General features: G+C 36.8%; 1 protein-coding gene across 1 annotated transcript; it reads right to left on the reverse strand.

Moving 5' to 3' along the window:
* Positions 1-2,785: 2,785 nt before the first annotated feature.
* Positions 2,786-6,321, reverse strand: adra2c (adrenoceptor alpha 2C). The gene has a single exon (XM_051907628.1). It carries the CDS (start codon positions 5,326-5,328, stop codon positions 4,030-4,032), a length of 1,299 nt encoding a protein of 432 aa, XP_051763588.1. The 5' UTR covers positions 5,329-6,321; the 3' UTR covers positions 2,786-4,029.
* Positions 6,322-13,905: the final 7,584 nt, after the last annotated feature.

A 13,905-nucleotide genomic window follows, 5' to 3' on the forward strand; every position in this document is an offset into this window, starting at 1 on the left:
TAGAAGTAGAAATCAGTCTGTTGTTCAGGGAGGTCAGAGAGCTATTCAAGCTGAAAGGCAATAAATACTCAAGCATCCTTTACTTAACCTGGCATGAAGATGCGTATCTCTGAACTTACAGCAAATTGAACCTTGCAGAATGAGTTCAGCAGAAAAAGACTATCCTAAGGTCAGCTAGTATGGTAGAAACAGAAGGTTTGCAATATAACCTAAATAGTATACTATAAATAATAACTTTTAGGAGAAGACAGCCTCAATCATTGTGAATCATTGATGAAAAATTTGTGAGTGTCTTCCAGTGGCATGAAGATGATATTTATGCAAAGTGTAAATTAAGGTAGCTTGGCGTCAAGTGCAAATAAATACAAATAGCACCTTATCTTAAGTGCAAATAGCTATAGATGAACAGCTAAAACAAAACCATCGGTACCCAAGCTAGATTATTCAGTCTCAGATGAAGAGATTCAATATACCATCAAAGTGGTTTTATTGAATAATGAAAAAGAATGATTGAAGTCACCCCATAGTGAATAAGTCTACTGTTCAATCATTTTACATCCTCTGACATATGGCAGTTCTAATTGGCAGCCAAGAAGGCAGAAATGCTTTGGGCTTCATGTACTCATTCCCAGCACAGCCACTGGTAAAAGCAGAATCAAATCAGCACATCGGTCAGAGGCTTTCCTCTCTGATCCTCCTAGAGCATGGACTGCACCAACAGTAGTACAGCAATTATTTATTAACGTTCCTTTCCTTTGCTTACCTTTCCTTTCCTTGATTTTGACAACCACAGCCCAGTAGAAATCAATATATTCTATAATTCTATAGAAAGTGTGTAGCTTGAAGTTGTGCTTTGTTCTCTATCTAAAATAATCATAACCACATAATATGCATTTGACGCTGAATGTGTTAATAATCTGTTTGTGGTGGAATATGAGGCGTTTTGCTTCTGACATGCTGAGTTTGAATCAATTAAAAGTATTTTCATAAAAGCTTGTAAAGGAGTCAAGGTAATTTAATCTGTTTCTGTATGATGGCTAAACAAATTACTAAACATTGCTTTGGGAATCATTTTATCTCCCCCACTTTCAAAAAATGAAACATTCACAGACTCGCAGCAATACAATTACAGAATGTGAAACTTGACAGTTCTATCACGAAACTTCCTTCCAATGTGGTGAATAATAAGTGAATGTATGACATTTTATATTTGTAAGTATGTCAAACTCAATTTATTTTTCACATAGCTCTGGCCCAAGTGGCACCCATCATCCAGCTGGATCAAAAATTTTATGAGGAGACTGCTTCAATTGCAGTACTTATGCTCTGACTGACAGTGAAGTTTCTCGCCCTTTTTCTCTCTCGGACTCACTCTGAGGTGAACATTGGTGTTAAATATCTCATGGAGCTTCTATGTGGGTGAGGATAGATTTCCTGTTTCATTTCCTTTACAAAAATCTTTGAATGGTTTGAATAGAAGCTCAATTTATACTCTTCAGTTCTGAACCCGCTCTAAAAAATAAGTTTTTTCAATCAGCTTTAGACTCTCAGTCACGTTTTAAAATGAAATGGAATTGTTTATAAACTGAGAATATCACAATTGTACTGAAACCTTTGAAAATAAACATAAAGATGTGGTACTTTATGGGTTTAGAAAATAGTTTATGAGTATAAACAATTCAAAAGTGCATCTAATGCTACTAAAGAGTCATCTTCCCTATACGTAACCTAAAAAATACTTACAAGCCAGACCCCTCTTTCTCTGTGATCAGCTGTTCAATTTTTATTTGTATTTTATAAGCAGAGTCACTGTGAATTGAAAGCTGTGACACCATCCATTTGATGAAAAGAAGATATCATCTAAACTCATCTATATACAACATCCAAAATGTTGTTTTCCTCCAACATGGCTTCAGAATTATCTGAGTATTGATATGCAAAGCCTCATGGGGTTTAGGATAAAAGATTGTATAGCACTTTTATAAAGTTAAATGATAAAATGTTATATTTAACAGTAACTAAATATTACATTTTAAAATATTAAATATGTGACCCTGGACCACAAAACCAGTCATAAGGGTCAATTTTTTGAAATTGAGATGTATACATCACATAGAACCTGAATAAATAAGCTTTCCATTGATGTATGGTTTATTTGGATAGGATAATATTTGGCTGAGATGCAACTATTTGAAAATCTGGAATCTGAGGGTGCAAAAAAATCAAAATATTGAGAAAGTTGCCTTTAAAGTTGTCCAAATGAAGTCCTTAGTAATGCATATCCACTCACAAAAATAATTTTTTGATATATTTATGGTAGGAAATGTACAAAATATCTTCATGGAACATGATCTTTACTTAATATCCTAATGATTTTTGGCATAAAAGAAAAATCAATAATTTTGACCCATACAATGTATTGTTGGCTATTGCTACAAATATACCCGTGTGACTTATGACTGGTTTTGTGGTCCAGGGTCACATATTATACCAAAACCTTGATATACAGATCATTTATAACTACTGTATATGACAATGATTGAATCAAATTATGTACTATGAGAATTTATCTCATCAACATCAACTTCAATTCCTTCTGGAAATGAAATGTTGGGTTTAAAGTTTTCCTCTAGCACTAACTGTTGCATAGTTTATTTTTCTTCAATAAGTAACAGTTTTGTATGATAATGTTGGCCTTACAATACTGTGCAGCACTGCATAGGCATCAGAGTCACATTGAAGCAGCGTTACGAACAACTGTTGCAGACAGTCTGGGACAATTAGATTCAATTAGTTCAGATTCTGCTTTTATTTATTTTTTTCTGTCGTGAGCTGAATGGAGTATTGTACCTGCAAAATGACAAAACCTCAAACAATGTTTAATCACAGCCATTTCAAATTATGATAAGCCCACTTTAGAGACATGAAGAATGAAATATAAAGCTTATACTCTGTTCACAGTAAAAAGAGAATTACAATCCATTTATTTGTTCAGTTTTGTTTGATCATCAGCTGTGCTTGTAGTGACCTGTCAGTCATTTTGGAGATATCACAAGTATATGGAATAGAAAAGGAGAGAAGCCCAACATCCATAAAGACAGATGTTTCATAATATACAAAAACAACCACAAAAAAAGTTGTTTTGCTCTTATAAATTTACAACAGCCTCATATATCATACTTTGCATTATATCACTATGATATTTTGAACAAATGGGAGACACTGTATAAGCATAGCCACAAAGCTTAAATAGTTTATAATCTGATAAATAAATCCTGTAGATAAATAAATGTTATCATCATTGAAAAGTCTAGTCCAGTAAATACCTCTTCTGTATACTTTTTCATGGCATGTTAGAGAGCAGCAGTGCAATGATTCATTTCACTGAAGGACAGTTAAGAACAGTTTGTAATAGAGCTCTGTTCAGTCAGGACTTTGCACCCTCAGGACGAACCTTGCAATACTCAACCACATCAGGGCAACAATCTCCTTCCATCTGTCATCCGGCGACAACCTTCTCATACTCCCTAACCAACTGTGTCCGTTTTGTCTCTCTCAGCTGGAAAGAAACAGCACACTTTCTGGTAATTTACTTCCCTTGTCTTTTTTTGTCACCATATAAAAGGAGACAGCCTTTCATGTTACATAGCTCTCTAGTCACAATGACACAAGCCATATGTGCATACTCATCATAAAAAATATCTCTTGATAACTTCAAAGTGCCTGCAGCCATAATAAAGATAAGCCTGTTTCCTCTAATGCAGTACAGTGCTGCCCAATTCAGGTGTTTGTTTTTTTTTCTCAAGCATCTTTAGCTTTTTAGTACCACCTATGTGACCAGCATCTGTTGTCCTCACAGACTCAAGAAGAGCATTACACAACGAAGTAGGAAAAAATATCAATGTCATTGTTGTGTACAGATTGTCAATGCAAAGAGCAAGAGGGGCAGTGGTATTTTTTTGAAAACATCTTTATCAACCACCTGTGAATGGCACTGGATGCTGCAAACTATATAGCTGCCAATGTTCTCTAAAAAGATCTTTTCCAGGATTTGCACAGGATCTTCTGAAAAGCTCGTCGGAAGTCCTGGTTGAAGATGGTGTAGATGACTGGGTTGAGGGAGCTGTTGCAGTAACCGATCCAGAAGAAAAACTTGAAAAGGGTGTCATGGATGGCGCAGGGCTCCCGGCAGATCCCATACAGGCTGTAGCTGAAGAAGAACGGAAACCAGCAGACCACGAACACGCCCATGACCACGGCCAGCACAAAGGTGAACCTCTTCTCTCGTGCCTGGGAAATTTTTTTTCTCGAAATGGTGTTCCTCCTTTTTCTGCGGGAGGAAAACAAGTCCAGGGATTTGCTGCTGGCTCGGGACTTTCGGCTGGAATGCTTGGAGCTGGAGCTGTTCTTGCGGCTGGATCGGCGGTCTTTTCGTGAGGGCCCCGTCTCGTTTTGTGACCGTTTGGCCTTTTCATCAGATGAGCTGCTGTCCTCCAGATCGGCATCTGGGTCATCCTCGCCGGTTTTGCGTTCCCCTGTTGGCGGTGAGGCACAGTGCCCGTTTTCCCGCCTAGAGTCCTCACGGCTCAAGCCGTTCTCCAGCCGTGGCGTTCCTGATACGCCATCTGGATCGCGACGCTTTTCGGACATATTTCGGGTTCTCGTCTTAGCCACCTGGTAGATTCGGATGTAAACAAGGATCATGATGACACACGGGGCAAAGAATGACCCGATGCTGGAGTACAAGATGTACCACGTGTGGTCGTTCAGCTGGCATTGCGGTTCGCTCTTGTCACCATCTTTATTCCGGTCCATGGAGATGAGCGGTGGGAAGGAGATTACAGCTGCGATCAACCATACCACCACAATCATGCCCTTTACCCTGCGAGGCGTCCGCTTTAAGTTGTACTCGACCGCCTGTGTTACAGACCAGTACCTGTCCAGACTTATGGCACACAGGTGAACAATAGAAGATGTGCAGAAAAGAACATCTAGTGCTAGATAGATATCACACCAAACTTTCCCAAAAAACCAGTAGCCCATTAATTCATTGGCCAGGGAGAAGGGGATTATCAGCGTGGCTACCAGAATGTCCGCACTGGCCAGAGACACAAGAAAAAGGTTTTGTGGTGGCTTGAGCGCTCTGCTCGTTAAAACGGCGATAACGACCAGCACATTCCCCACTATTGTAAACAAGATGAGGAAGCTCACCAGCCCCGCGAGCCCTATAATGGTGGCCGGAGAATAGCGACTTGTAGAATTCCCAGAGGATGTAAAACCAATGTCAATGTAAGTGTCCACTTCGCTTGCAAAGCTTAAGTTATGCATATTGAATCAGAAAAAGCTCTGCTGTCCAATCAATCGTCCACGCGCGTCTTCGCGAATATTCTCTTTGTAATTTCACTATAAGTTAGTTGCAGGTTCCTTTCTGTTTTTTTCTTACCTTGTATTCTTATTTTAATCCCATTCGCGTTTTTTTCTTTTCCGCACAATTCCTCTTACGGCTCATTTGGTTGCGGCTTTGAAAAAGAGACCCATCTCGTGGTGAGTTTGAAGTAACCATCACCGTCTCTTACATCCGTGCGACCTGTTCGTCCTCTCACGGGCGTCTCTCTCAGCATCCTCGCGCTCTCTCCACCCGAGCGAAACACCGCGCGCCTTGCCCGCCCGGGACTCAACTATCCACGTGCTGACAACATTAAACTGATGGAGCGCCGCCCCGCCCCTGGAGAGAGTCAGACGGAGAGAAGAACCGACTGCTGAAGTACCCTACCACCGTTTAGCGTCATTTTGTATTTTACAATGGACATTTTATATCAGATCATAGCGCGTTTTATTTCAGCTTAAGCGTTTTATCGTGTCTCTGAACAGACCTCAATAGTTATAACCTGGGCGGGAAAACAAAAAAGGACAGTATTTGTTAGGTAGCCTATTGTAAGTGGAAAAAAAATAAGTGTATTTTATTTTACAGTACTAGGCGTGGTCAGGATAACGTGTTCATGGGTGGGAAAGGGCTGTGAACTAAAGAAACTATCGCTTTCGACATCTGTGCTCGCTGGGTGTCACTGTTGTAACAATGGGATTGTGCTTTTAAATAATGGGAAAACCCGTTCAAGTCATACTTTCCTCATTATCTTTCGTCGCTTTGGTGTTATTTTCAGAAGTAAGAGTTGAATTTTAGCCAACTAATATCAAAATGCATTTTTTTTTTTTAACATTTCAGCATATTTTCAGTAGGTTATAGCTACAACACACAAAATCACAAAGTAATTTTGCAACAAATGCAATTTATCTAATACGTATATTTAATTTAAAGCAATTAATTGTCTTTCATAATTAAAGTGGCAATTTTCTGACATAAAACCTGTTTGGAACTTATTTGTTTATTTTGTAAATTATCAAAACACAATAGTGAAACAATTTTTATTGTTTTTATTTAATATGGCAAGTAGGCTTTATTGTTTACTGTTCTATATACAGTACATTCTCTCTCTCTCTCTCTCTCTCTCTCTCTCTCTCTCTCTCTCTCTCTCTCTCTCTGTGTGTGTGTGTGTGTGTGTGTGTGTGTGTGTGTGTGTTTCATGTATTCCCTATGCTGTGGGGACACAATGTCCACTGTGTACTTACAAGGATGGTGATACCAGAAATCTTTGACCTTGTGGAGACATTTTTTTTTTTTTGTCCCCATGAGGAAAACACTAAATTATATTTTGTTTTTTGTTTTGTTTTTAATGTAAAATTGCACAAAGTTTTCTCTTATGGGTAGGGTTGGGATATATAATATACAGTTTGTACAGTATAAAAATCAATATGTCTATGGAAAGTCCCCATAAAACATGGAAACCTAAAATGTGTGTGAGCACTTGCAACTTGTCAACATGCTGTGCTGCAGAGCACGATAGACTGCAATGGAGAGCAACTAATCAATGATTTTGTGAGAGACCCATCAGAGAGGCCGGAGAGTTGGCCATGGGTCCCGTTAAAGAGATGGGAATCAGAGAGAGGGAGACAGAAGGCAGGAAACTTATCAGCAATGTCCAATGAAGTTCAAATGAAGTCCAGACCATCTTTTTAAGGGTGCCTTGTGATAAATGGCAGAGGCTGCTAAATTACTGTAAATCATCCTGATCTGAAAAGATTAACTACAGTATCTATTAATTTAGACTGTAAGAACATTTTGTCAAAAAAAATCATACATTTGCAGGCTACGGTAAATGGCATTAGGGCATTAGGGCAGGGTCATTAAAAAATCTAGTTATAGTTTTTACATTGGCACAAAACCTCATGTGTCATATCATCTTTGATCAACCTAACACATTAGATTTATTGATTTTTATGCCAGTTTGGTTGGGAAATGTGATGGTTCTTCTTAATGTGAAGACAGTACTGTGACTGTCATATTTTCCATCCACCAAATAAAATTTCAAACATGGTTTTCTATTAAATTAACTTGAATGTTAGAGTTACCAACTTGAAATAAAATAAATTGCATTATTACATTACATGCCATTATGAAATGTTTTGAAACAGTGGTTGTGTGAAAAGTAACATGTACTGTAAAGCCCTAATGAAAGCATCTAACATAAGTACTAATCTAGTTTATACTTTAAAATTGGCATTGTGTACAATTTGTAAATATTGTTTACAAATTGCTTGTGATGTGCCTCATTTGTAAATCTCTTTGGTTAAAAGCATTTGCTAAATTAATAAATGTAAATGATAGCATTTGCATGAATTACAGGCTTTTATCAATTTAGGCTTGCCAAGAGTATTTAATCTTACATGTGAAAATACTAAATATTAAATCCAATAATAAAAAAATATATATCACAATGAGTCTATGGTCGAGATGATTGATGCACTTCTCTGACCTTGATCTATCAGAGGTCCACAATGAAATGCTTTTCTTGACATTTCATTTTTAACGTTCATCACTAGTAGATGGTAGTCAGTGAAACAAATGGACACTTTTTTTGTCCTTAATATTACAAAATGAAATATGCTAATGAGATTAGAGTGTGATATATTTGCTCAGCTTGAGCTGAAATTACTACTGAAAGGAAATGAGTTTAACTTATTCACTGGACATACTGATATCAGAGAGTAGTCTGATTGAGTCTGATTGTGTAGTGGCTGTCACAGGTCTATAATAATTAAGTTAAAGTAAGTATAATGTAATATAAGTTATAATAATTTACTCTAAGTGTGTACGGGCTTGTGCATGAGCGCTAGGCACTGTCCATTAACTGTGCATCTCACTCGGGATTATAAACAGCACGCAAGGTCCAAAAAATAGATTTATATTACAGAATCCATGAGAGAGAGACAAAAGTCACAATTTAATTCTTACGTGAACTTTGATGATGTTAATGATTCTAAGGTCCACTGAGAGACTGCTGACATTTAATTTCATTTTAAATGGCTGAGTGGATAAAAAAAAAAAAAAAAAAACTTCTGTTTTTACTGTATAATACAACAAAAAATACAAAACAACAGAAGCAAAATTCAGAATATAAGAATTGGCTCGCTTTTAGTTTATAGTTTGTAATTTGAATTGTCTTTGTCAAACGGGAAGTTGAATTGGAATTAAAGGAAGTGGAATTTGATTTAATATGAATTTTAATTATTCAAATTAAAATTCCCTCCCTGCATCCAAATAAGCATGCTTCTATATAGTTTGTAAGTAGGTGAAAAACAGTATGTGAGATGAGTAGTATGTCCGATTTCATAATATTCATAAAATAGAATGTGAAAAGTTTCTGGATGACCTCCTACTTATGGTAATATTCTGAAGAAACACTTCCCTATCCCATGAGGCCACTGGAGAGGAGTGTTGATAGGTGACGATAATAGGTCTTATGACAGTGACAACATGGCGGATGTATTATGTCCGAATTTCCTTCATACTACACACATTCATATACTGGTAGCAATGTGAGACTCAAACCAAATGTAGTACCTACTAGAGAGTATGCAATTTAAGACAGCTTGAGAAATTCAGCAGGTAATGGCATTGTGGGTAGCTGTTCATATAGGTCATTGATCTTATTTAAAACAGATATTTGTCTGTAAGGCCAACACTATCTCATGACCAATTTGTACAAATTTTACGAGGTGGTTAATTTGTACGAATTTGTACAACCTCACTCGTACGAATTCATACGATTTGTCTAAACCCCAGTTATGGGCGGGGTTAGGGGTAGGTCATTTGTACAAATTCATACGAATTTGGCAACTCATAAAATACATACGATTTAGCAAAAAATATACGAATTCATACAACCTCATTCATACGAATTTGTACGTTTTTTGCTAAATCATATGTATTTTACATTTTTTATGTATCATATGAATTATAGCCACCTCGTGAAATATGTACGAATTGCCGTAAGATCGGGTTGGTAAGGCCTATAAAACCTCCAAACATCGAGACTTTGTATACTTCTTCACACGTTCAAATATTGTTTTTGTCAAGTCACAATGCATCCTTTTTACTACCTCCCATTTAAATTAAATAAAAATTCAGGAATTCATATGGAATTTAAATGCATTTTCTGTTCAGTTCTGAATGGCGCACAACCTTGGTAGAAGATATTTGAAAAATATTGATCTTTTCAAGTTCTCAGTATGTATTCTCTCCAGCTAAGCAATCTAATTCTAGGAATTTTTGTTTTGGGACATTTCAGGTGGACGTGTGTAAATGTGTGATTGTGTAGATGCATTCATGTTGTTGAACATCTAGTAGTTTTCACATTTTTGCTTGAAGAATGAATTCATGCGCACAAGTGTGTGAACAATCAATTTTGTGATACACACCTATGTGACTTTGTATAATGACATAGGTATTACACTGGTATTACAATGTAAACGTGTTTTATGAGGACATTTCATGAGTCCTCATATTTAAAATAGCTTTAAAAACATACTAAACAATGTTTTATTAACCCTTAAATGCATGAATGTTTCGCCAACCATTCTTACATATTTGGGTCTTTAGCGACCCGGATCTACATCTAACTCGGATGGATCTCCACCTGTCGCGATAATATAAAATTCATCTAATATTAGAATAACCATTACAGAAGAATAAAATAAAGCATATTTTGTTACCTTTTGGAGCTTGGAAGGTTTCTTTTTGAGCAGATGTTTTATGCCATCATCACTGTCCTCGTCGGAGCTCATTTCCCAGTACATTCAGCAAATTATAGTTTTGAGAATGTTTATATGAGCCCATTCGCGATCTCAAACATATTCTCAAAACTATCATTTTCAACATCATTTAAATTAAATAAAAATTCAGGAATTCATATGGAATTTAAATGCATTTTCTGTTCAGTTCTGAATGGCGCACAACCTTGGTAGAAGATATTTGAAAAATATTGATCTTTTCAAGTTCTCAGTATGTATTCTCTCCAGCTAAGCAATCTAATTCTAGGAATTTTTGTTTTGGGACATTTCAGGTGGACGTGTGTAAATGTGTGATTGTGTAGATGCATTCATGTTGTTGAACATCTAGTAGTTTTCACATTTTTGCTTGAAGAATGAATTCATGCGCACAAGTGTGTGAACAATCAATTTTGTGATACACACCTATGTGACTGCGTTGGCTTCCTCTTGCTCTGTTTCTGTTGTTGTTTGCATGCGTAGGTGGGATGCCGGGTGGGCCTACAATTCAGTGCTGTTAAGAGCAGCAGAAGTTGACCCGCAGGCTCTGCTCTTCTCAAAGCTGATTTGTATTGAGTCTTCCTGGCTTGTGATCATTAAAGGTTCCCCCTGGGCCACACTTGTGTCTGTTTAATTGAAGCGTGTGTGTGAGTGATCCACATCATTACCTTGAGTTGATCCCCGCTCTGTCCTTTCTTCCCTCGGCCCGTGTTTCATTCACATGTGAGTAATACAAATGCAAAATGGTGTAAAGAAAATAAATGCACATTTTTAGTACTTGAACAGTCTTGTGGCAATCTGAGTCATCAGTTTAATATTGACACCACCTATGGTTGCTGTTTACAATTCTACTTATTTTTGGCAACATTTTGCAGTGAGAAAAATATGAGTATCAAATGTAATTTTTTTTTTTTAAAAGGCATTTATAGGATTATCCTCAGCTTAAGCGTCACGGTTAATGGATGTCTCTGTAAAGTTAAAAGTTAAGAACTATATATTGTTCACTGAGGGACTGTGTAAAAGGTTACCTGGGTTTTGAGCCAAGGGTGACACAAATGAAGATTGATTGAAAGATTGGCAATAATTCTAGCAACACTGTGACTGCTGACAGCTAAAGAGGCATACATGAGTCTAGAAGGATGTGTGTGTTTGTGTGTTTGTGTGTGGTTCAGGTACATTGTGGGGTACATTGTGGGGACATTTTTTGATCCTCATGAGGAAAACAGCTTATGAATCATACTCTTTTTTTCTTATAAAAAAAATGCAGAAAGTTTTTTGTGATTTATGAGGAAAATTTGTATAATGACATGGGTATTACACTGGTATTACAATGTAAACGTGTTTTATGAGGACATTTCATGAGTCCTCACATTTAAAATAGCTTTAAAAACATACTAAACAATGTTTTATTAACCCTTAAATTTGGGTCTTTAGCGACCCGGATCTACATCTAACTCGGATGGATCTCCACCTGTCGCGATAATATAAAATTCATCTAATATTAGAATAACACAGAAGAATAAAATAAAGCATATTTTGTTACCTTTTGGAGCTTGGAAGGTTTCTTTTTGAGCAGATGTTTTATGCCATCATCACTGTCCTCGTCGGAGCTCATTTCCCAGTACATTCAGCAAATGATAGTTTTGAGAATGTTTATATGAGCCCATTCGCGATCTCAAACATATTCTCAAAACTATCATTTTCAGCATCTTCAAAATCAATATTTTGATCGCTGATAGCTTCACCAGATCCTCCATAAAGTGACAGTGACACTCATATTTGATTGCATTCAGTACTTGCTCTGCAGTAAATCACTGAGCCATTTCATGTTTTGCCTATTCTTTCGTCACTTCATCATTGTGTATCAGGCATTGCCACCTTGTGGAATAAAGGTGAATTGTGCTTATTTCCGTCATCAAAGATTCAATTATTGTTGTGCAGAAAAAAATATATGTACACTGATACACACCTCGGGTCGTTAGCGACCCTATACAATTTTTACAAAAAATGAATGGAAAAATATGCATTCTTTTATAATTTTATGATTTTTTTTCTTGTTATATTCTTTATAATGAATTGATTGAGGAATACTAAGATGGTTGATGTCTAACTTTGAAAAATGAATGAGGAGGAGGGTAGTGAATGACATCCCGGGTCGATAAAGACCCGAGGTATGCATTTAAGGGTTAAAAATGTAAAAATGCAGAATGTTTCCTGTGATGGGAAGGTTTAGGGGTAGAGGTAGTGTAGGGGGATAGAATGTACAGTTTGTACAGTATAAAAACCATTACGCCTATGAAATGTCCTCACTAAGATAGCAAAACAAACCTGTGTATGTGTGTATGTGTCTCCCATTTACAGGCCCACACAGTCAGATGCCATGAGACACTGTGGCGGGTTTGATTTTAATTCCCTAGTCAGCAGGTGCACAGTGTGAATTGTAATTGGCCCCAACAGCAGGATTTGTTACAATTAAATTTCAGTGCATCAATCACAGTTTTTTGACTCTTTTATACAGTATTTTATTGAACAATATAGTCAATGAATTTAGTAGATTATTTAGTTTGTGTTTCATCCGAATCAGCCTACAGTAAATGAAATGAGAGCTGCTCCTAAAGGAATTTGTGAGGACACAACGGTGAGCTATTGTTTTAGAAAGCCTCTAGTTTGGGTGTTTTGTGTATACAAAAATCTCCCATGAGAATGCTAAAGGAAGAAATTGTCCTTTGTTGCTGCGGTTCAGTGTTGGACAGATTTTAATACAGGTGAGACTGGCGGTTAGTAAGCTAAATCAGCTTAAGACAGATGGCTGATGTGAGTAAGAGAGATGGCGCAAAGGAGAGCGAGGGAGAAAGTGTTTATATCTTGGAGCATAATAGGTCAGAATGTCCTCTTGCTGTTTAGTGACTGAAATGGCTTCTCATGTACCAGAGCTCATGGGTGACTCTCACAAAACCTGTCAACATCTTCATCCCAAAATAACAGAAATAGAGGTACTTAGTAACAACTAAAATATAAAACTACTCCTGAGATTCTCCAGTGATTTTACACATACAAACCCTGAAGGGCACTTTAGTTATGTAATCAGTCTTCCTATTTGCGGGACTTGATTTTGTCAAAAATATTCGAAAATATTCATGTTTGTGAGTTTATAGTGGCACCACCATGTAAGTTATCTTATGCTCTTTACCTGTAAGTGTTTTTTTGTACATGTAATATACTATACAATACAACCCGAATTCCGGAAAAGTTGGGACTTTTTTTAAATTTGAATAAAATGAAAACTAAAAGACTTTCAAATCACATGAGCCAATATTTTATTCACAGTAGAAAATAGATAATATAACAAATGTTTAAACTGAGAAATTTTACAATTTTATGCACAAAATGAGCTCATTTCAAATTTGATGCCTGTTACAGGTCTCAAAAAAGTTGGCACGGGGGCAACAAACGACTGAAAAAGCAAAAAAGATTTAGCTGGGAGAACATCTAGCAACTAATTAAGTTAATTGATCATTTATATTAGCTATAAAAGGGATGTCTTAGAGAGGCAGAGTCTCTCAGAAGTGAAGATGGGCAGAGGCTCTCCAATCTGTGAAAGAGTGCGTAAAAAGATTTTGGAATACTTTAAAAACAATGTTCCTCAATGTCAAATTGCAAAGGCTTTGCAAATCTCATCATCTACAGTGCATAACATCATCAAAAGATTCAGAAAACCTGGAGAAATCTCTGTGCGACAAG

The sequence above is a fragment of the Ctenopharyngodon idella genome, chromosome 1, assembly GCF_019924925.1.
Source record: "Ctenopharyngodon idella isolate HZGC_01 chromosome 1, HZGC01, whole genome shotgun sequence".
NCBI classification, from domain to species: domain Eukaryota; kingdom Metazoa; phylum Chordata; class Actinopteri; order Cypriniformes; family Xenocyprididae; genus Ctenopharyngodon; species Ctenopharyngodon idella.